The following is a 23,215-nucleotide window of genomic DNA, read 5'->3' as shown; positions in this document are numbered from 1 at the left end:
ATGCCTCACGTCTGTCTCCTTCCTCACCCGTTTTAAAGAACAGTGACCTATATAACACTTTCACTGCTTTCCTTAGTTTTTTGTATTTATCTAGAGTGAGTTTATAGATGTTTAATGCTTTTTAGGGTGATCTTTTCAACCTTGATTTAGGTTGATACTATAAAGTGTTTTTTTTATGTATGTTTCAACAGTGGGTTTTACGGAAAAGAGAACCATTGTTACATTTCAGTGTAAAAACAATTGGGAGGGCTATAGCGGGGGGGGGGGGGGGGGGGGGGGGGGGATCATCGATCATCCCAAATGAATTGTTTTCTAGTCTATTTTCAAATAAATACGGAACTTAAAACGATTTTGGTTTTCTTTGACACTGCAACGTCTTGTGGCTATTGTAAGCAGTTGTTTAACTGGAAGGATCTCTTTTAACTATTTCCCAATGCAGGGAATGTAAAATGCCTATGGGTGTACAACATGTTCCCTTATGAGTTGACGTCTAATGAATTGAATCGAAGCGTGGAACCCAGTCCAACCAGTTGCTGTTTAAGACTAGTCATTGAAGACTGGGATGAGCTGAAGTTCAACCAGTTATATCATTTTGAGATTTAGGTTTTTATTATTTGCGTTACAGAAAACCGAAAGATGACTATAAAGGGTAAACTAAGCCTCGTGATTCTACTGAAGGAAGAAAATATTCAGAAATGGAATACTGTAGTGTGTTGGAATGCAATGTGAGCACGTGGGTTCATGTCTATTTTCAAATGTAATTTCCTTTTGATCGCTGATTCCTGTAGCGCCGTACTGTTCTCTCATTGGCAGTGTCTTGGTTGTTCCTCCAGAAGCGATCCCGCATTTTTGTGGTTGATTGCAGTGTTACCTTCTATGGTATCTATACTAATGGCGTTTTGTCTTCCGACTGGTGGTGTAAACCCTGCGCGACGCTCGTCCCTCGATCGACTGATCAGTGCCGACTGAACTGACGTAAGACAACATACTGATGGTAGATCCCCATCCAGTGTATTCGGATCATATTGATTGCTGTGCAAATTTCACAATAGGCTGAGTTGAGAAATCAGCTGATGTTCTAGATCTGGAAAACTCCTCCCCCCTTTGGGTTTTAAATGGGTTGCTGTTAATTGTATTGACAACCTGTAGGCAAGTACTGGAGATGACTGCATATAAAGCTTCAGTATTCTGAGATTCACAAATCATCCATGGAGAACAACAGCCTGGATTCACTGTACAGCTCCTGCAAACCAGAACATCTTCGGCCTGTTATTTACCCTAGTTTTAATCACTGTTGTACAATGTCCTGAATCCCTGAATGTCAATATACAAAGGAATTTCTTATGAGTTACCTATAGTGGTCCATCCCTGTTTTCAGGGTCCTTGACATCCCGCCATAGCTCAACCATTTATAGCGATTATCGCCAACCCCTCAGTCATCCTTGACTTGTTTCATTGAATTATATGAAGACACGTGAGATACTGTTATTCATTCATTTAAAGATCGGTTTTCATCAAGATTCAAGAAAATTCTTCTTTCCATTTGAACTAAATTCCAAAAAAAGTGCTGTGTACCTCCAGCTATGAATGTGCCCTTAAAGTCTGGGCAAAGACTTCCTTCTGGTTTGACGGAGAGTCAACTTTATGATGAAGCATGTAGTTAGGGGTGTGACCCATTTTACTGATGGCGTTTAAAAACAGTGCGAGGTAACCATGTCAAAGACCATACCTGATAACATGGGCGAGAGAGGGAGCATTCAGAAACAGCACTGGCCCTTGTTATAGCCCTAAACTAACATGGTCAAAAACCAGAGGTAAGGAAACTTTCCAGTTTAGAAAACGACTAGAGGCTTGACAGTATCACCTCTCTACAGTTAGATGGAGTCTGTTCCTCTCGAGTGCCATATTGCCAAGGGGATCCGCAATTGTGGTGCTGTCACTTTTATTAAGGGTGAGCCCATCGTGAATCCTGTATTTTACAGCAGGTAGAGTCATGACGCGAAGCAGACTGGAGTAGGACGAATTCGCCTCTGGACACTAAGGTCAGTTTTGTGTTTTCCTGGTAATGGTTTAGGTTTGAATTTGGCAGGGTAAGTTGTTCCTAGATCTGTGTCTGGGGGCAACGGTTAGATCTTGCTGTTCTCCAGGTGTGTGTCGATGTGTTTGATGAGGGCGTCGTCAGGGTAACCGGTGGGGAAGGTCAGCTGACACAGCGGGCAGCTCCGGGTGTCGTTCTCCTCCGTCTCCATCCACAACTGCAGGCAGCCAATCACAAAACGGCACCCGTTAGGATGTGTAAACACTCAACTCAAAGGTAAACACTGTAAATGTACTCATTGTAATGACTGAATAACCGGTTTTCTATTTGCATGTCAGGTAAAAATGCTCTGATTATTACTGCTATTGAGATACACTACTGAGCTCTGAAGTCTAGCAGCAACAACTCACATTGATGGAGGGCCAGGACTGGGCGTGGTCTGCATCCACGTACCCTGGCAGGTGGCAGGTGAGAGTAGCTGGGCCATTTGGGGCCAAGAAGGAGGGGCAGGGAGGGGGTTCCCGTGAGCTTACCCCCATGACCCCCAGTGTCCTGGGAGGACTGGCCACCGGGGATGGGCATCTCCACTCTTCCTCATCATCAGACGACTGGGGTGGGGTGACCAGTGGAGTGGGGGCCGGGGAATCCTCCAGATGACAGAAGTGGCACCCCTTGGTGGATAAATGTTTATTTTAATGTTTTAAAATGTTACTCCCTAATAAAACTCATCCAAACGAGTGGTGAGTTTTTAAAAAATGACAAAATAAGGTTATATAAGTTATATTTAAACAAATATATACACATGTGGTGTGTACCTCTGCATCTAGAAGGAAGCCCTGCTCCAGGTCATGGTGATGGGGACTACTGCTCAGGCTGCTTCCCCCTCCACCACCACCTCCTACAGCGCCACGGGCCGAGGCCGGCCGACGGGAGTAGGCCCCAGACTCCCCCATGTTCCTGGGCTTGGGCAGGGTGGAGACTGGGTCACGGAGCAGCCTGGGTGGGGGCCTCTGGTGGGCAGACGAGTCGGCCACCTCCGAGTAGCTGCGGCGCCCCTGGAAGCGGGCACGCAACCGCTGGCTGGTTGGACGGCAGGAGTAGGAGGCTGGGCCGGTGGGGGAGTAAGAGAGGCCAGTGGGGGAGTAGGAAGCGGGGCAAGAAGGGGATGAGGAAGGTGAGAGGGGAGGAGAGGGAGAGGGGAGAGGGTGGAGGCGGTCTGGGGAGGGGCGTTGGGAGGCTGGGGAGCGACGCTGGGGGGCTGGGGAGTGTCTTAGGACTGGAGGAGAGAGAATGGGATGGTTATTATAGTCCACTGGTGCCTCTCTAGCCCAGCTGGTAGAGTATGGTGCTTGCAATGCCAGGATAGCGGGTTCAATTCCCGGGACCACCAGTACGTAAAATGTATGCACACGTGACTAAGTCGCTTTGGATGAAAGCATCTGCTAAATCGCATTTATTGTTACATTAGTGTCCCTATTGGCACCCTCATTGGGCATACTGCAATTCCACTCCATTCAACATCCATTTGGAGCACAATCTTTAATATTCACATGTTTTCTACTGACCCATTTGCTCGTGGGATGCCTTCCTGAGGATCTCAGTCTGTTTGACAGCCAGACCTCTCACACGACCCAGCTCCTCGGTCAGCTCAGTGTAGGCCAACGCCAGGTTCACCCTGCACAGGAGGGACAATGTTAGGATTGCGTCCAAAATGGCACCCTATTCCATATATAGGGCACCACACCCTATGGGTCCTGGTCAAAAGTAGTGCACTAAATAGTGAATAGTTTTCCATTTGAGACTTGGTTATTCTACTGACATAGCTACACGCCAGGAGTATTAGATGGGCAGCTGTCACTCACTGTTCATCTCCTGCCTTCTTTATCCACTCCACATCACAGTGCTCACAGAGTGTGGTCACCTCCTGCTGGACAGAGACGTAGCAAATGTAATGTTACCATTCCACTGATTCCTCTCCAGCCATTACCATGATCCAGTCCTCCCCAATTAAGGTCCCACCAACCTCCTGTGTGTGTGTCACTATCTGACCTGTGTCTGTACATCCTGCTGCAGCTGTCTGATCTCTGTCTGCAGCCTCTGTAGCTCCTCCTTCATTTCCGTCTCTCTCTGACACGCCCCCTGGGCCTGCTGCCGCGCCCCTTCTAGCTCCGCCTCCAACCGCTGCAGCTTCAGGTCGGACACGGCGTCCAGACTACGAGAGCTCTGCAGGGTGGGACCCCGCCCGTTCCGCTCTGTAGTACACATCCAGGTACAGTGAGAAACATACACAGAAACACACACACACGTCCACACTCACTCAAACATACAAACACACTCACCACGAGGCACGTCCAGACTGGTGTGTAGCTGTAGGTAATGAATGTTCTTGCTGTGCAGCTGAGCACTGAGTTTCTGCAGGGACCCCTCCCTCTGCCTCAGAGCTGACTCCAGACCACAGATACGCTCCATGTGCTGCTCTGCTAGTGTTGTCTGATGGAGAGCACACACACACACACACACACACACACACACACACACACACACACACACATAGATGTAGGGTACACACACACACAAATGTAGGGTACATGCACGTGTGCAGGTAGCGGTACAATCGGTCTCACACACGCTGATGTACATTGCTGATGGAAAACTGATGGTCAATATAGTGTTTGCTTAAATTAGTATGTAAAGGATTCTATTTCATTATAATGCTTTAGCCTATAATACTGTCCCCTCCCGCCATCGCTCTACCAGTACTACTCATGGTGTCCAGGAGGGGGCACTGTTTCCTACTGCGTCTCACCATCTTGTCCAGGTCTCTCTGAACATTACTCTTCTCCATGTGGATCTTCTCATAGGCCTGAATCACATCCTCGAGTCTCTCCTCTCGCTCTTTACTCTTCTGGAGCTGAGGGAAAGGTGGAGATATACAAAGGGAAATGTTAGCGATAAATAGCCTATTTGTATACAATAACCAGAGCATTATAAGTTGAATTATTAGTGTGACGCCATTATTGGAGATGACTATACCCCCCTTGCGGCCGGTGCAGTGGCTATGAGAGGAGGAAAGGTTATTGGAGGGAGGAAGTCGGGCCTACGAGGAGGAGTCTTGGTTAGACGGGGGAGCGGTATAGTTTTTTGACCGCACTTACAGTGGGGCAAAAAAGTATTTAGTCACCCACCAATTGTGCAAGTTCTCCCACTTAAAAAGATGAGAGGCCTGTAATATCCATCATAGGTACACTTCAACTATGACAGACAAAATGAGAAAAGAAAATCCAGAAAATCACATTGTAGGATTTTTTATGAATTTATTAGCAAATTATGGTGGAAAATAAGTATTTGGTCACCTACAAACAAGCAAGATTTCTGGCTATCACAGACCTGTAACTTCTTCTTTAAGAGGCTCCTCTGTCCTCCACTCGTTACTTGTAATAATTGCACCTGTTTGAACTTGTTATCAGTATAAAAGACACCTGTCCACAACCTCAAACAGTCACACTCCAAACTCCACTATGGCCAAGACCAAAGAGCTGTCAAAGGACACCAGAAACAAAATTGTAGACCTGCACCAGGCTGGGAAGACTGAATCTGCAATAGGTAAGCAGCTTGATATGATATCTTGAATTTACTGCGCAAAATAGCCTTCATTTATAGCCACTTATAAGGTATTAGAATTAGAGGAATTACAAGGAACATTTTTGTTTTCCCATCTTTTCTATTAGAAAGTCTACGTTTTATACGCTTCAACGAAGAAGCAATCCTTTTGTTTGTAAACTTGCAATCCAAAGTGCCACACGGCCATCATCTCTACGGACCTGCAGTAAAGCCTGAGGCGAGTGTGTGTCTGAAACAGCCCCTCTCTCACCAGGGCAGTGGTCATATTTATGGGATGGAATAGAGAAAATGTGCCATTACATTAGACAAAAATCTCAGCCCGAAAGCTCTGCTACACGTGCTGGATTATTGTTCTTTAACTGAAGCGCACTTGGACCGGGAGGACCGTTCTCTGGAAGGATTTCAAGTCCTACAATTCTGCAGTCCTCAGTAACCACTGAGAATTTTTGAAGGAACTCATCGGTTCCATACAATTGTTTGGTCAAGCAAAGGATGGAAGTGCCGATGGGTGCTAATGTTTGACAAACAGAAACTAAAATACTAAACAAATAAATGAAAATGGAATTACTTTGCGTGTTGCAAAAGAAAATATACCGACGGAGCTAAGGCGCAATCAAAGGAAGGAATGAACTGCGCGAATCAAAACGTGTGAACGTATTGAAACGACAAAGTGTCAAAGTGAATAAAAGGGGAAATAAATGTCTCACGGGCAAACCCAAATCACTGCTATGGCAGAAAATAAAGATGAATTAAAGTTGCTCAGCTCTATACGTAGAGGCAAACATGGACGGTGCACACGCAAAATGAACGAAATTTGAAGCTTTGCTTAAGGAAGGACGTTTTGAAATTGTAAATTGAAGCTGTTGAAATATTTGATTCGATCCTCACTGAATTTAAGGAGGCTCATGAAGCGGTGCAAATATTGTGACCTGATGAATTTAAAGGAATGAGACAATTGATCGGTTTGAGCCAAAGATGGAAACTTTTGCGGAGTTTCTGAATGAGGTGGAAACATGGAAAAAATACTCCACAGGACCCACAAACAATGGTTGCAGAAGATAACTGTCAGAAATATGATAAGGAGGTTACCGATACTGTTCTGTATATCTTCTATGTTGATGACTGTCTCAAGTCAGTGGGCACAGAAACAGCAAGCTATAGCTCTCACAAGAGATCTCAGGGATCTGTGCTCTCAAGGTGGATTTGAGTTGACCAAATGGGTCAGTAACAGCCGTGCTGTATTGGCCTCCCTCCCTGATGAACATAAAGCCAAGCAGATAAAGGAACTGGATCTCGACAGAGAAAAGCTACCTTTCGAACGAGCGCTTGGTATCCAAAGGAACATCGAGAATGACCTACTCACCTACCGGGTCATGATCAAGGGCCGAGCAGCTACCAGAAGAGGTATCCTATCAACCGTAAGCTCATTCTACGATCCACTAGGTGTCCTTGCTCCCTTTATTCTGAAGGCCAAGCAGATCCTCCAAGAGCTCTGCAAGATCAAGTGTGGCTGGGATGAGCCCATTCCAGATGAACTCTGTAAACCATGACAAAGATGGCTCTCAGAGTTAGACCAGCTTTCCAGATTCCAGGTGAATAGATGCATGAAGCCTGAACTTTGGTCCAGTTAAATCTGCTCCAGATGCATCACTTCTGTGACGCAAGTGAACAAGGCTGCGGAATTGCAAGCTACTTGAGGCTCACAGGCGAAGAAGAAAAGGTTCACATTGGATTTGTGCTAGGTAAGTCCAGAGTGACTCCCATTAAGCAGAAGACAATCCCCAGGCTGGAATTTAGCATCAACACAAGCTGTGCGAGTAGATCAGCTGCTCAGAACAGAGGTCCAGATTGAACTACAAGACTCGACTTTATACATCAACAACAAGACTACAAGATTCCATACTTGTGTAGCGAACCAAGACTCTGTGATTCGTGATCTGTCAAGAGGAGAGCAGTGGAGATACATCAATAGAAAACAGAACCCAGCTGACGACACCTCACGTGGCCTGGACATTGAGACCTTTCTGACTTCAAGATGGCTGGCAGGACCAGAGTTTTGGGAAACCAGAAACACAATGGCCAAAGAATCCACAGCTGGGCTCTATCCCTCAGGACGACCCCGAGGTAAGGAAGGATCTCACGATAAAGAGTGTGAGCGTGACAGAGGAGAGTCCAACTAGCAAGCTGACCGAGCACTATTCACCTTGGAACAGCTTGGATGCTGAAGCTAAAAGGGCCGCTGCTCCAATCAAGCCAGAACATGAAGGTTTGAATTACCCGCTCGACCCAGCTCAAGCTGTCTGTCAAGACACAAAGCCTCACTGTGGAGGACATGGAGGAAGCTGAGCAAGCAATTATCTGCTACGAGCAGAAGCAGCACCTGAAGATAGAGAAAGGGAGTCAATCTGCTAAAGGAATCGGTAAGATGGACCCAATCCAATCATGGATAAAGGCCTACTGAGAGTAGGAGGGCGGATAAATAAAGGATCCATGCCTATGGAGCTGAAGAATGCCATGATACTGACAAAAGATTCCCGCACCTCCAAACTGATCCTAGGACAGATTCATGAGCAGGTTGGTCATTGTGGGAGGGGCCATATGCTGTCCAGACTTAGCCAATGCTTTTGGATGCCCTGTGCCAATGCATTGGCAAGAAAGATCATCAAGAGTTGTGTCTTCTGTAGGCGTATGCAGGCCAAAGCTGGAGAACAAAAGATGGCTGACCTTCCACAGGACCGTGTGACCTGCCACCCTTTACACATGTGGGTATGGACTACTTTGGGCCTATACAGGTCAAGCGAGGCTGCTCTCTTGTGAAGTGATGGGGTGTGATTTTTACCTGCCTTGTTTGTCGTGCCATCCATCTAGAGGTTGCTAGCTACTTAGACACAGCTTTTTGCATGAACGCTTTGCGTAGATTTACCTGCCGAAGAGGCCCAGCCTCTAGTATCAGAACTGATAATGGCACAGAGGTTGTGGGTGCACAAAGGGAGCTAGCAGAGGCTCTGAAGGAACTGGATCACAAGGAGATCCAGAACACATTACGGAACGTTGGAGTAAAATGGTCGTTCAACCCTCCCTCAGGAGCCCACCATGGAGGAGTATGGGAAAAGCTGATTCGGCTAGCGAAGAAGATTCTAGCATCAATCCTCAAAGAACAAGCACCGGATGACGAGGCATTGCAAACAACTCTGTGCGAGGTCGAGGCAATCATAAATGACAGGCCATTAACAACTGTGACCAACGACCCCAACGACCTTGAGCCTCTCACTCCTAACCACCTGCTTCTGCTGAGGGCAAAACCTGTCATGTCCCCTGGGCTATTCCAGAGAGGAGACCTGCACTCCAGGAGATGGTATAGGCAAGTGCAGTACATTGCCGACCTCTTCTGGAAGAGGTGGGTTAGGGAATATCTCCCATTGATGCAGGAAAATGAACAAGTGGAATAACACTAGGAGAAATTTCACTCCTGGAGACCTGGTTGTCATCATGGATGAGATAGCTCCAAGAAACTCATGGTTAATGGGATGCCTGGTGAAGGCCCTGCCAGGGGCTAAAGGCCTAGTCCGGAGCATCTTAGTTTAGACAAAGACTAGCATTTTAGACAGGCCCATCACCAAGCTCTCTCTGCTCATTGAGGCAGATTAAACCTATGAAAAAAGCCTGATGTTGGGCCCCAACCTCCATTTTTAAGTGACATGCATCCCAAGATGTCGAGCTCAGGAACTATGGATTTTTCACTGACACACAGCCATACATCTAGGTCTATGTAGGACCTTAGACAATTATGAACTACGATTACGCTCTGATGCAGTATAGTTTTTGTTGTTATGGGCTCTACTTGAAATATTTTAGGTAACTGATGCATTTTGTGCATTTTACAATTAGGGGCCGGAATGTTAAAGCCAAATAGCCTATTTGTATACAATAACCAGAGCATTATAAGTTGAATTATTAGTGTGAAGCCATTATTGGAGATGACTATACCCCCCTTGCGGCCGGTGCAGTGGCTATGAGAGAAGGAAAGGTTATTGGAGGGAGGAAGTCGGGCCTACGAGGAGGAGTCTTGGTTAGAGTTGGTAGAGTTTTTTGACCGCACTTACTCATATGATATCTTGAATTTACTGCACAAAACAGTCTTCATTTATTGCCACTTATAAGGTATTAGAATTAGAGGAATTATAAGGAATATTTTTGTTTCCCATCTTTTATATTAGAAAGTCTAAGTTTTATATTTTTGAACGAAGAAGCATCCTTTTGTTTGTAAACTTGCAATCCGAAGTGCCACACAACCATCATCTCTACGGACGTGCAGTAAAGCCTGCGGCGGGTGAGTGTCTAAGACAGCCCCTCTCTCACCAGGGCAGTGGTCATATTTATGGGATGGAATAGAGAAAATATGCCATTACAGGAAAAGTGTAGGAGAAAGAAAAGTGTTCGATGTGCAGTTCCTACCACCCCTCTCCCTCTTTTCTCCTCTCCTACCTCTCTCTCCCCTCACAACCCTCCCTCCCTCCGTCTCGCGTCCCTCACCCCATCTCTTCTTCTCTCCTCACTCTCCCCTCTCTTCCTCTACCCTCTCCTCTCTTCCTCCATCTCTTACCTCCTGTGTGAGTGAGTTGACTCTCTGTTGCAGGTTGGTGGTCTCTGACTGCAGTAGGCAGGTCTCCTTAGGTTCACAGGAGCAGCACTGTAGGGTCCTCTCCTCCTCAAACTCACTGATCATAGGGAACTGGGAGAGAGGAGGAGGGGAGAGGTACAAGAGAAGGACAGAGGAGGAAAATTAGATGAGTAGGTGAGAAAGTAGATCAAAGGACGACGGTGAGAATAGGACACGGAGTGTCACAGCACAAAAGATAGGAGATGGAAAAAGCAAAAGGAGAGAAAAAAAAAAGAGTACACGAGTGCAAGTCGAGGTCAGATTATTATTAGAGGTTAGGAAATAACCTTCCTCTACCACAAGCTTTTCCACTGTGAGTTTCAACGGAATAATGGCCTCATTCGGGTATGCCTGAATGTTTCAATACTTTCAAAATCAATCCTCCCTTCCTCCTCTCCTGGGAGTAATCACTGATCGAACTCAATTACATAGGTGAAAGCACAGGTTCCATAGAATAGCTTTTACCAATTCAGTCATGTAAAATCAGTGATGGCTTTAAAGGGATAGTTTGGGATTTTGGCAATGAAGCTGTATCTACTTCCCCACAGTCAGATGAACTTGTGGATACCATTTTTATGTATCTGCATGCAGTTTTGAGAAAGTTGCTATCTAGCATTTGCACAATTGCTAACTATCATTTGCACAATTGCTAACTAGCATTTGCACGTTTGCTAACTAGCATTAGCAAAATGACTGGAAGTATATGGGAATAACTAGCACTTCCAGTCTTTGTGCTAGGCTAGTTAGCATTTTCTTGCGAAACTACCTCCAACTTCTTTCATACTGGACTCAGATACATAAAAATAGTATCCAGAGTTAATCTAACTCTGGGGAAGAAGATAAAGGGTTAAAATCCCTAACTATGGGGGATGCCTTTTAAAAATATTCAAAAAGGGACATTGGATGGCTGATGTAGACCTACAACATCAGTGTTGCATACTATCTGACCAATCAATGCCTGTGTAACCAAATGACACACTATTCCCTATATAGTGCACTACTTTTGACCAGGCCCCATAAGGCCATAGGACTTCCCTTTAAAGTAGTGCAGTATAAAGGGAATAGGGTGCCATTTGGGACGTAGCCTCTGTCATGAATAGATCAGTCAACCTACCTTGACCTCATAGTTCTTCAGCTTCCTCTTGATGCTGCTGTTCTCTCGCTCCAGGCTGGCCAATCGCGTCTTGATGTCATGGTAGGCGGCGGCCAGGGCGAAGTGGGAGGGGTACATGTCGTCTTGGATGGGTGAGGACGACCAGTTGACCCCCGACCCCAAGCCGCAGCCGTCATCCCTCAGCCCCTCGCCCCCGCCCAGGAGGCCCAGCTCGCCCCCAAAGAGGGACTCCATCCCTCAGTCAGGTCAATGGCTAACTGAGGGGACACACAGGAAGGAGGGTAAGTCATTAGAGTCAGTCATTCTGTAATACTAATGTTATGAACTGCAATACCCAATCTTTGTCTGTGTCCCAAACGGGTGTCACTTGGAAACTATTTTTGATTTTTATTCAGAAAATGCTCTCTTCTTTCCCATTCATGTGGGATTGAGACATATAGCTGGATCTACACAAACACAACAGATTGCGTTGACACAGTTCAAAGAATCTTAGAAAACTGGTATTTTGGAGTGAAGAACAATCACTTCAACAACAACACCAAACAACACTAACTCATGTTGGTTGACTTGTAAACAGACCACAGCGCCCTCTAGCATAGAAGGCTAGGATAACAGGAAGGATATCACCTCATCGCAGCATAGAGGCAACAGGGCAGCTGCCCATAGGCCTCTTCCAGTTCAGTGAACACACACTACTGAGGGAACAGAAGGCTGTGGTCGTTCCCGCGCTACCCTCTCTCCGCCAGCACTCTCCTCGCAGAAGGGGGAGCTAACGAGGCTCAAATGGCAGAGCAATGGGCCCTGGCACAGCTCTGGTGTGAGTGAGAGCCATGGTCGACGGGGCATATAGAGTGGGCGTGTGCTAAACCTGCCCAGCAGAGTCTGTCCACAGTCTAGGCTAGGCTACACATTGCCAACTCCATCTGCCACCGGCTAAATCCGATTGGCTGTTGCCATGATTGCTATGCCATCCCACATCCCGAAACATAAAAACCACCTTGTTTCTTCTATTGCTCCCTCTCCCCACTCGGTCGGGAAATCTGGAATAGTCAACTAAAGAAATATATAGAAGCGTCATGGCGTGCTGTAGCCTAGATGTAGGCCAAACCGACTGTCACATACAGACAGCCATTGCCTGTGTATGTGGAAGGTTTCCCAGTCCAAAACACATTAAGGTGGCCAACGCTGTAACGAAAATATACTCAACATAGAAAACGTGATTCCCCTAAACTATTTTCCCCTTCCCCTCTCCAAAAACAAATACATACACTAACAAATCTACATCATGCATACATATACATATAATCATGCTGAAGTCCCCTGGCCTGCAAAGGCTGAAGGACTGAATCATAGTCTGTTGTTACGCTCAGCTTGGCTCATGTATTTACAATTACAGGAGACCCGAGAGAGTGGTGTCCTTTTGATGCTGTTGGGTCTGCCAGCTGCATCTCTCATTTCGGATTCAACAACATTCAACATCTCCATAGCAAAGGCATGAATAGATATGGAAACAGCCCAATGAAAGAGAGACTTTTCCAGCTCAGGTACCATGGTGAACCATGTCCCTTTCTGAGTACCCACATGGTCAACATCCCTCCTCTAACATCAGTATACCCCAAAAAGAAAGTGAACTCTAGAAACCAATCTGGGACCTTGTTTTACAAAGCCTTTCCCAGCCCAGGTGTCCCTTCTGGGGTGAATAATAATAAAGTCTGAATTGGATTGCATTGAAACCATGTTAACAGACATCAACCAGTTGTTTCCCCACATAACCACCCTTGTCCCTGGAGCTCGGAACTGCAGCTGCCACATTGCTCCAGGTGGGTGGTGCCGTGGCATCCTGTAAACGCCCACGTGGTTTGCCCGTTGGAGACGAGCCGCTTTTTGAGTTAAAAGGAGCAATCTGCAGTTGCAACATGCACTGTTGAACATTGAAATCAATGATATACACTCAGTGTAGGGTCGCAAAATTCCCGGGAACTTTCAATAAATTCCCTGGTTTCCCTGAAATCCCGGTTGGAGGATTCCCAGAACAAGAAGGGAATCCAGAAATCTCCAACCAGGATTGCTGGGAAACCAGGTAACTTATTGAAAGTTCCCGGGAATTGTGCAACCTCAAATCGGTGTACAAAACATTAGGAACACTGGCTCTTTCCATTACATATACTGACCAGGTGAATCCAGGTGTGATCCCTTATTGATGTCACTTGTTAAATCCCCTTTGATCTGTGTAGATGAAGGGGGGGAGACGGGTTAAAGAAGGATTTTTAAACCATTTGACAATTGAGACATGGATTGTGTATTCAGAGGGTGAATGGGCAAGACAAAATATTGAAGTGCCTTTGAACAGGTTATGGTAGTAGGTGCCAGGCGCACCGGTTTGAGTGTATAAAGAACTGCAACGCTGCTGGGTTTTTCACACTCAACCGTTTCCTGTGTGTATCAAGAATTGTCCACCAGCCAAAGGACATCCAGCCAACTTGACACAACTGTGGGAAGCATTGAAGTCAACATGGGCCAGCATCCCTGTGGAACCCTTTAGACACCTTGTTGAGGCCATGCGCCGACGAATTTAAAGCTGTTCTGAGGGCAAAAGGGGGTGCAACTCAATATTAGGAAGGTGTTCCTAATGTTTTGTACACTCAGTGTCGACCCATTGATTGTTGAAGAATAGAACTTAGAAATGCCTCATGAGCTTAGTTCAACCGTCGTACCCCCATCAGAACCCCAAATATAAGCTTGTTTTACTCCAATGTTTTGAAACAATGTAAACGTAAACAAACCTTGTATATCCCCAAAACATGGTTAAAACTATACATTTGATATCACGCATGGTCAGTTTTGAGAGGGGTTACATTTCACCAGCCCCATCTTTCAGCTGTTCACCAAAACAGAGGCAGGGTGCCCGCTTTGTTATTGTTTCAATGGCGGATGAGCCCCGACAACCCAACGTGTATGTAACCCAGCGGCAGACGTTCCCTGCCAACCCTCCGCTGTTTGAGTCTCTATCGCGTATTCATCGCCGGAGGGAGGAGACAGCTGGGTGGGTGCAAGACTGATGACAACTGGATGAATGAGTTGGTTAAGGCTACTGTACACCAGAGCATGACAATAAAGTATGTTAAGAATGGTTTTTTTTTTGTCGGTTGTTCAGGTTTCTGGAACTGAGGCAGGAGCAAAGAGTTGTTTATAATACAGAATATCAAAACACTTGACAGTGTGCAAGTTGGAAAGTTTTAAGTCAGGGGAGGCCCAACATTTTCTGTGGACCCACCCATGGTATGTGCTTACATATGGTTTGTGCCTCTGTGCATGTGAATCCCTTTAAATAGGCACCTCTGCCAATTTTCCTATTTTCTAAGTCTCCTTTTGGTTGCATGTGGTTTGCGTTTCCACCTCGACTGAAGCCTAGCCTGGAGACAGTTATACTTCTGCCGAGAAGGGTCAAGCATCTTTCCTTTACTAACACCTACACACACACACCCACACATGCATCAACTCACTGACACACACACACAGTACACGCACGCACACACATTCATTTACTAACACCTACACACACACCCACACATGCTTCAACTCACTGACTCACACACACACACACACACACGTCCTCTCTCTGTTGAGAAAGCAGAGGACAGAGTAGCGACAGTCAAACAGGAGCTGCTAGCGAGCCCATTCACCCCAGGGCCAATCAGAACAAGCCCATATGTCAATGTCACATGGCTAATTCATATTTTAATGTTCCGGATATCAGCCAGAATGGATGCCCCGAGCAAACACTAGGCTAACCAAATGTACTGTAGAGATTCAATATGCTTCTACACTTTGGTTCAGTGTTTGTTTAGCACTATGCTTCTGTAAGCTAGCTACTGCAATGGTTTAGCATCATAGTACGCTTCAGTGCTGTATTTGTTGGTTATACTTAAGCAAGTAGCCTCGCACGAGCGAGCCAGAACGGCTCATAGAAGCAGGAGCATATCTCCTGTTTCTGTAGTGTGAGGCAGCCTGATGTACAAGTACAACCCCTGGACATGACACTAGTCTATCGCAGGGCCTTACCCCCAATCTATCTCATTAATCCTGCGTGCCAAGCAGAGATCGGGTCCCATTTTTACCTTCTTTCAATCTCAGGGTGGACACTGACCACAAGGCCAGTGAGTTGGTCTTCAGGTAGGACTACACGTCATCTCCAGATGAACGTTGAACTCTGCTCTAGTAAATTGGTTATATCCTTGCTGCTTATAATCGTGTACTTAGGTCAAATACTTTATAGATGGATGGCTGCATCTATCATATTGGCCACTTCAGTGTATGCAGAATGATGCCAAAGGTTGACACTTAAAAGGTACAGGACTGGCACTGGACACTTTAAAGCTTGAATCCATAATAGAAACGATGACGAAGCAGGCACCCCACCTCGCCTCTGATTTGGTAAAAGAAAAGCTGATGGATGAGCCTGTAGAAATGTAACCACTCTCAAATTCATTCACAGAGCTATGGATGTAAGTTTTGAGGATATAGAATGTTTGTTTAGATTTACATTTTTTTTTAAAAAATAAACATTGGAGTAAAACAAGCTTATATTTTGGGTTCTGGTGGGGTATGACAGTTGAATTAAGCTCATGAGGCATGTATAAATTATACTGTTCAAGAATCAATGTGTATATCATTAATTTACAAGTTTAAAAAAAATGTATGTTTCAACTAGCTTTAAAGGTAATTTCCAATTGTTATTAAAAAAAAATATATAAGAATTTGTTCTTAACTGACTTGCCTAGTTAAATAAAGGTTAAAATATATATATATATATATATATATATATTTTAACCTTTATTTAACTAGGCAAGTCAGTTAAGAACAAATTCTTATTTTCAATGACGGCCTAGGAACAGTGGGTTAACTGCCTGTTCAGGGGCAGAACGACAGATTTGTACCTTGTCAGCTCGGGGGTTTGAACTTGCAACCTTCCGCTTACTAGTCCAACACTCTAACCACTAGGCTGAGCCGACATCGGCAGCATTTACCATGAATGCAGTCTCGGCAAACGCATAAACATTGCCTTTAAATGGATATTGCGCTGCATCGCGTCTCCAGCGCTAGGGATTGAATCGAGCCCTTAGAATGTACATGGTCCTTGCAAAGACAAACAAATGGCAGGAAAACAATGTCTTTTGACAGGAATGCATTTCTTTATTCCCATATAATTTGAGGGAGGGATGAGAGGACAAACCCAGGGAAAGAGATGAAGCAAAACAAGGAAAGGGGGAGAGAGAGGAAGAGGATGGAAGGATAGAGGGTGTCCTTGAGGACTGGCACCGTCCTACATGTGAGGGGAGAACTGAGGCCAGTACTGGGGGAGGGGTCACACACACATACACACACGGCCAACAGCTTAAATAGATGTTGCATATGCGCTTGTGATGGGGAGATGGGTAACCTAGTTCTGACAGACCAGAAAAACAGGGACACGGACTGGGACACAGACAGGGACAGACACACCGAGACAGGTGTGTGTGCAACGAGCCAGCGACCTAATCCACAGTAGCCCTGTGCAGAAAATCCTCTATACGACAGACACACACACAGGTGACGAACTGAAAGCCAACCGTTCTCCATCAACCTTCACATTACAACAAACCCCAATTGAATGCCGTGCTCCAAACAAAATAAACCCAACACAATCATACAGCCAAAAGGCACAACACAGCAATTGGTGATGGGCGAGGTGTCTCACCTCCACATAGGTTGTATTCCAAATGGCAATCTTTTCACTATATAGTGCCCATTTTTTGACCAGAGCCCTAGTCAAAAGTAGTGCACTATAAAGCGAATAGGGTGCCACTTGGAACGCACACCCTTAACCTCTCTTACAGTCGACCTGGTGGAACATGTTATATAATAGGCTACATTATAATCATTATCACTGTCAATGGCCCAACGAGCATGCTTCATCATGCATCAAGTGCTGTACAGGCCTATCTGTACTGTCTTCTCCAGTAATGGATTTGACTTACACACTGAAAAGCAACTGGTGACAATGCATCCAGAAAGCTGTGGGTTTGAAAGATCATTGAGGAATGTTCATGCTAGGTGCACATGTCTACATCATCATTGTGGCATGTGGAAGGTCATGATGGTCTGAGAACAGAAGGTGGCCAAATAGCCTACTTGTGATGTCAGGAGGGACATTAAGTGATGTTAGACCTTAAGAAAGACACCAGACACTTAACTTTGAACGTTTCCATAAAACAGCTGTATCAAAGGAAATCATTGAAATCCATCGAATAGATGGGGCTACAAAAATCAAGCCATGACTTTCAGGCAAACCTGATTTCTTACTAAAATATACTTCAGCCGATAGGCATTACCTTTACTAGTAACATAAGTTAACTGAATAATACTCTCATACCAACACGTCACTCTCCAAAGTACCCCCAGATACAGTAGTTACCGGCTATGCACCGAAGCCGAATGTCAGGCATCTAGAGATGCTATTCACTGCGGGTTCCGTTAGCTGATCCTTTCGCTAACAGCCTCTGACTGGTTCGTTGGGTGGTTAATGGACAGTCAATTACTCACAGTGACCGGTGAGCCGCGCTTTAACACCATGCACAGAAGGATCGATTCCTCTGATTTAACGGATTCTGCCTGTTTGTTTCCACAAATGCACGTCCAACTGTCTATGTTAATGGCACACATTTTTCCGATGGTCATGGTCTGTCATAGTAGGGACATTTCAACGTATAAACAGGACAACTTAGATAATTTAAAGACCTACGCATGGTGTTTACATAACTGAACAAAAATGTCAAGCACCATGTTTGATCAAGGACATTTTAATTTGAATAAACTTCCGTTGACCTACCCGTGTAAAATGCATTTGGTGCCTGTTATCATATAGGGGTGGTTCATAGACATCGTTACCAAGGCTACTTCGTTTTTAGTATGTAGGCTACGTTTGTATTTCTACATACATGTATAAGTGAGACAACCATTTTGGTCTGAAGCATTGTCAACATGAGCACTCAGCACCACTAGCAAGTGAACAGCGCAAGTTTGTTTACGCTGCTAAACCAGTCGGGAACTGGCCAGTGTACGGTAGTGGTGATCTCTCAAAGCCAGAATCACCAACATTGGGACAATAATATAGTTATGTCATGACAGTTACCAAAAACACAACAATCAATCACGTGCATGAATATCTCCGTAACCAACAACCACGTCGTATGCTATTCGTGGTTGTGTAGACTACATTTGTACTGTGATAACTCACAATAGAGCATCTATATCGTTTCTCTCCTTACGGCAAGACACCAGTGCTCTTTGCCATTCGCACTTTGTAGCGCAATCAGTAGCTAGCCTAGTCTACAACATGGCTGTATACAGCGACGCTGTTCTCTCCATCTCTCCCAACTAAAACAATGAGCTCGCGCTTTTCCCTTTCCTCCTCATGTCGAGCTCTTTTTATAAAAATTAAAAAAACATTGCCGTGAGCGTTACTTAACACCTGTTTAATTAAAAAATACTCTACAAAAGCACAACAATAAACACTGTCAAACAAATACCACGATACACTTACGTTTCCTCGTGAGATGCTGTGAAAAACCCATAGCGATGAAGGGGGTCAAAACGCCACCGTTCATTTGCGGTTTGCATCGACAATGGTTGGATTGTGGATGCGTGTGACGCCCCCCCCCCCCCCCCAACCCCTCTTTACACTCCCATTCTGTGATGAACCGAGCAGTTTTTACCAATAGAAGACGGTGACATGGGTTGGAGCGGCGTTCAGATATGGCAAAGGAGTAGCACATCAGAAGATCACCGACATTTGAGAGTTTATGGCCAAGAATATAACATTCATAGCAACAAAAAAAATAGGCATGACATCCCCTTATCATATAGGTAGTGTTCAATTGTCACATTCTTCGCCTCATGGATCTTTTTGTGTCCCTGGTTGCATAACTGCCTGAATCAGAATAAAAGACATATTCTGACACAAAGTGCTGACGTCGAAGCTTGATTAGATTGTTGTATAAATAGATTGATGATTCATTTTATCTCAATTATGGACATTATTTATTCATGCTGTCCCCACTGAGTGATGGAGCTTGATTATTTTTATGAGAATAAATTCTCTCTGATCCAGATATGCATTATTGAAATGTATTGAAATGAAAGGGGTTTTAGATGTTCTTTGGTCAACTGTGGGGGAAATAGATATGGACTCTTGTAGAAAATGTATTACATGCTACAGTGTCCCTATTGTATCTGCTCACAGGACATACACCAATTGGAACTTCTAAAATAATGCAATCATTGCAGATGGTGGCTTTTGTTGACTGCACAGTGTCGCCATTATCTGTCGACAGGGATCCCTTCCACCTCTCAGACTCCATTCACGCCATAGATCACCTTGACTTAATCTCTCTCTCTTTCTTTCTCTCGTTGTTTCTTTCTTTCTTTCTCTCTCTATTTCTTTCTTTCTCGCTCTCTCTCTCTCTTTCTTTCTCTGTGGTAAATGTCCTGCATGCAAAATATAATATAGCCAGCAGATGGCGCCCATGTTGAGACCTTCTTGATATCGTAATCAAGAAGGTCTCATCCACCATTACGAAACTATAGCCTACCTCACAGTCATACAATCTATTTACAGTATATGGGTATTTAGACTATCAGTGTCTAAATGAAGTGTCAACTTCCTCCATCCAGGACATACAGCTGTGCTAATCAAACGCACTTCTCAAAGCCCTTCTCCCAATCATTTCATGTCAGCTCAACTTCATTTAAACTGTTGAGTTGAATGGAAATAAATGGAATATTACTAGTCTGAGCTTTTGAGTCTCTAGTTATTAGCTAGGCCTAGTGGAGTCACAGTGGAGGCAGGATATATGCGACAAGACCAAAAGAATGTGGACACCTGTTCGTCGAACATCTCATGCCAAGATCATGGGCATTAATACGGAGTTGGTCCCCTTTTTGACACTAAAACAGCCTCCACTCTTCTGGGAAGGCTTTCCACTAGATGTTGGAACATTGCTGCGGAGACTTGCTTCCATTCAGCCACACGGTCATCAGTGAGGTCGGGCACTGATGTTGGGCGATTAGGCAGTCCGCGTTCCAATTCATCCCAAAGGTGTTCGATGGGGTTGAGGTCAGGACTCTGTGCAGGCCAGTCAAGTTCTTCCACTCCGATCTCTATATAGCATTTCTGTATGGACCTCGCTTTGTGCACGGGGACATTTTAAAAAATAACCTAATCATTGAACCTTTATTTAACTAAGCAAGTCCGTTAAAAACAAATTATTATTTACAATGGGGGGCCTACCCCGGCCAAATCCGGATGACGCTGGGACAATTGTGCGCCGCCCTATGGGACTCCCAATCATGGCCGGTTGTGATTCAGCCTGGAATCGAACCAGGGTCTGTAGTGACACCTCTAGTACTGAGATGCAGTGCCTTAGACCGCTGCGCCACTCGGGAGCCCATTCATATTGCATTGTCATGTTGAAACAGGAAAGGGCCTTCCCAGACTGTTGCTACAACGTTGAAAGCACATAATCGTCTAGAATGTCATTGTATGCTGTGGCGTTAAGATTTCCCTTTCTAAGGGAAACTAAGGGGCCTAGCCCAAACCATTAAAATCAGCCCTAGACCTTTATTCCTCCTACACCAATCTTTACAGTTGCCACTATGCAGTCGGACAGGTAGTGTTCTCCTAGCATCCGCCAAACCCAGATTCGTTCGTCGGACTGCCAGATTGTAAAGCGTGATTCATCACGCGTTTTCACTGCTCCAGAGTCCAATGTTGGCGAGCTTTACACCACTCCAGCTGACGCTTTGCATGACGCATGGTGATCTGAGGCGTGTGGGCGGCCATGGAAATCCATTTCATGAAGCTCAGGACAAACAGTTCTTGTGCTGACGTTGCTTCCAGAGGCAGTTTAGAAATTGTTAGTGAATGTTGTAACTGAGGACAGACGGTTTTTATGTGCTACGCACTTCAGCACTCGGCGGTCCCGTACACTTCGCGGCTGAGTTGTTGTTCATTTCCACTTAACAATCACAGCACTTACATTTGACCGGGGCAGCTCTAGCAAGGCAGAAATTAGATGAACTGACTTCTTGCAAAGGTGGCATCCTATGACTATGCCAGTTGAAAGTCACTGAGCACTTCAGTAAGGTCATTCTACTGACAATGTTTGTTTATGGAGATTGCATGGCTGTGCGCTCGATGTTATACACATGTCAGCAACGTGTGTGGCTGAAATAGCCGAATCCACTAATTTGAAGGGATGTCCACATACTGTATGTACAGTTGAAGTTGGAACTTTACATACACCTTAGCCAAATACATTTAAACTCTGTTTTTCACAATTCCTGACATTTAATCCAAGTAAAAATTCCCTGGCTTAGGTCAGTTAGGATCACCACTTTATTTTAGGAATGTAAAATGTCAGAATAATAATAGAGTGATTTATTTCAGCTTGTATTTCTTTCATCACATTCCCAGTGGGCCAGAAGTTTACATACACTCAATTAGTATTTGGTACCATTGCCTTTAAATTGTTTAACTTGGGTCAAACGTTTCGGGTAGCCTTCCACAAGCTTCCCACAATAAGTTGGGTGAATTTTGGCTCATTCCTCCTGACAGAGCTGGTGTAACTGAGTCAGGGTTTTAGGCCTCCTTGCTTGCACACGATTTTCAGTTCTGCCCACAAAAAAGGATTGAGGTCAGGGCTTTGTGATGGCCACTCCAATACCTTGACTTTGTCCTTAAGCCATTTTGCCACAACTTTGGAAGTATGCTTTGGGTCATTGTCCATTTGGAAAGACCCATTTCCAACCAAGCTTTAACTTCCTGACTAATGTCTTGAGATGTTGCTTCAATATATCCACATAATTTTCCTTCCTCATGACGCCATCAATTTTGTGAAGTGCACCAGTCCCTCCTGCAGCAAAGCACCAACACAACATGATGCTGCTGTGCTTCACGGTTGGGATGGTGTTCTTCGGCTTGCAAGCCTCCCCCTTTTCCCTCCACGCATAACGATGGTTATTATGGCCTAACAGTTCTATTTTTGTTTCATCAGACCAGAGGACATTTCTCCAAAAAGTACGATCTTTGTCCCCATGTGCAGTTGCAAATAATAGTCTGGCTTTTTTATGGCGGTTTTTGGAGCAGTGGCTTCTTCCTTGCTGAGCGGCCTTTTAAGTTATGTCTATATAGGACTCGTTTTACTGTGGATATAGATACTTTTGTACCTGTTTCCTCCAGCATCTTCACAAGGTCCTTTGCTGCTGTTCTGGGATTGATTTGCACTTTTCGCACCAAAGTACATTCATCTCTAAAACACAGAGCGCGTCTCCTTCCTGAGCGGTATGAGAAGTATATCAATAATGGTAAATGCATATTTAATGACTTTACCATTTGAAAAAGCAAATGTTTACTAGGTACTGGGTAAACATACATTGGTTGATACATTGATTGAGGATGTGTATTGTCCTTCAAGAGGAAAGTCTTTCAAGAAAACCATCCCTGACTCCTTACATGTATTTGTGCCCTGTCACTTCTTGGGTTTCAATGGATGCTGAATGATTGGCATCCCAAAATATATTACCATGGCGCTTCCCACTTGACCACAGCTTGTCTTTTCCATGTGAACAAACTATATTGGGCTGGGTAGAAGGGGAGAGGGTTGTTTTAACTGGGTGAGAGGTCGAGGGAGAGGGGCTTTCTAAGAGAGATCAGTGTACTGGGCCAATCGTTTCCAAGCATGAT

The 23,215-nt window shown here is 45.0% G+C and overlaps 1 protein-coding gene across 2 annotated transcripts; it reads right to left on the bottom strand.

Annotated features, from left to right (window-relative positions):
- Positions 1–3: 3 nt before the first annotated feature.
- Positions 4–19,129, bottom strand: LOC110538082 (TANK-binding kinase 1-binding protein 1). Of its 2 annotated transcripts, none has more exons than XM_021624657.2 (11): positions 19,016–19,129; positions 11,434–11,690; positions 10,263–10,391; positions 4,845–4,949; positions 4,378–4,528; positions 4,088–4,290; positions 3,901–3,965; positions 3,604–3,713; positions 2,854–3,314; positions 2,449–2,709; positions 4–2,255 (listed from the first exon to the last, which is right to left on the bottom strand). In XM_021624657.2, the coding sequence occupies exons 2-11, from the start codon at positions 11,665–11,667 to the stop codon at positions 2,127–2,129; spliced, it is 1,848 nt and encodes a 615-aa protein (XP_021480332.1). In that variant the 5' UTR covers positions 11,668–11,690; positions 19,016–19,129; the 3' UTR covers positions 4–2,126. The 2 variants fall into 2 exon arrangements, with proteins under 2 accessions (XP_021480332.1, XP_021480333.1); XM_021624658.2 differs by having other exon boundaries at positions 3,901–3,962.
- Between the last annotated feature and the right edge of the window lie 4,086 nt (positions 19,130–23,215).

Source organism: Oncorhynchus mykiss, chromosome 12, assembly GCF_013265735.2.
Source record: "Oncorhynchus mykiss isolate Arlee chromosome 12, USDA_OmykA_1.1, whole genome shotgun sequence".
Taxonomy (NCBI): Eukaryota; Metazoa; Chordata; class Actinopteri; order Salmoniformes; family Salmonidae; genus Oncorhynchus; species Oncorhynchus mykiss.
This window is presented reverse-complemented; position numbering and strand designations above follow the sequence as displayed.

Bases quoted from the DNA above. Each gene is read 5' to 3' on its own strand.
- LOC110538082 (XM_021624657.2), bottom strand. From the start codon at position 11,667: ATGGAGTCCCTCTTTGGGGGCGAGCTGGGCCTCCTGGGCGGGGGCGAG. The intron at 3,714-3,900 runs GTGAGTGACAGC...CCTCCTGTGCAG, and splicing joins AAGAAGGCAGGAGATGAACA to GGTGAACCTGGCGTTGGCCT. The intron at 2,710-2,853 runs GTACACACCACA...TTATCCACCAAG, and splicing joins GCTTCCTTCTAGATGCAGAG to GGGTGCCACTTCTGTCATCT.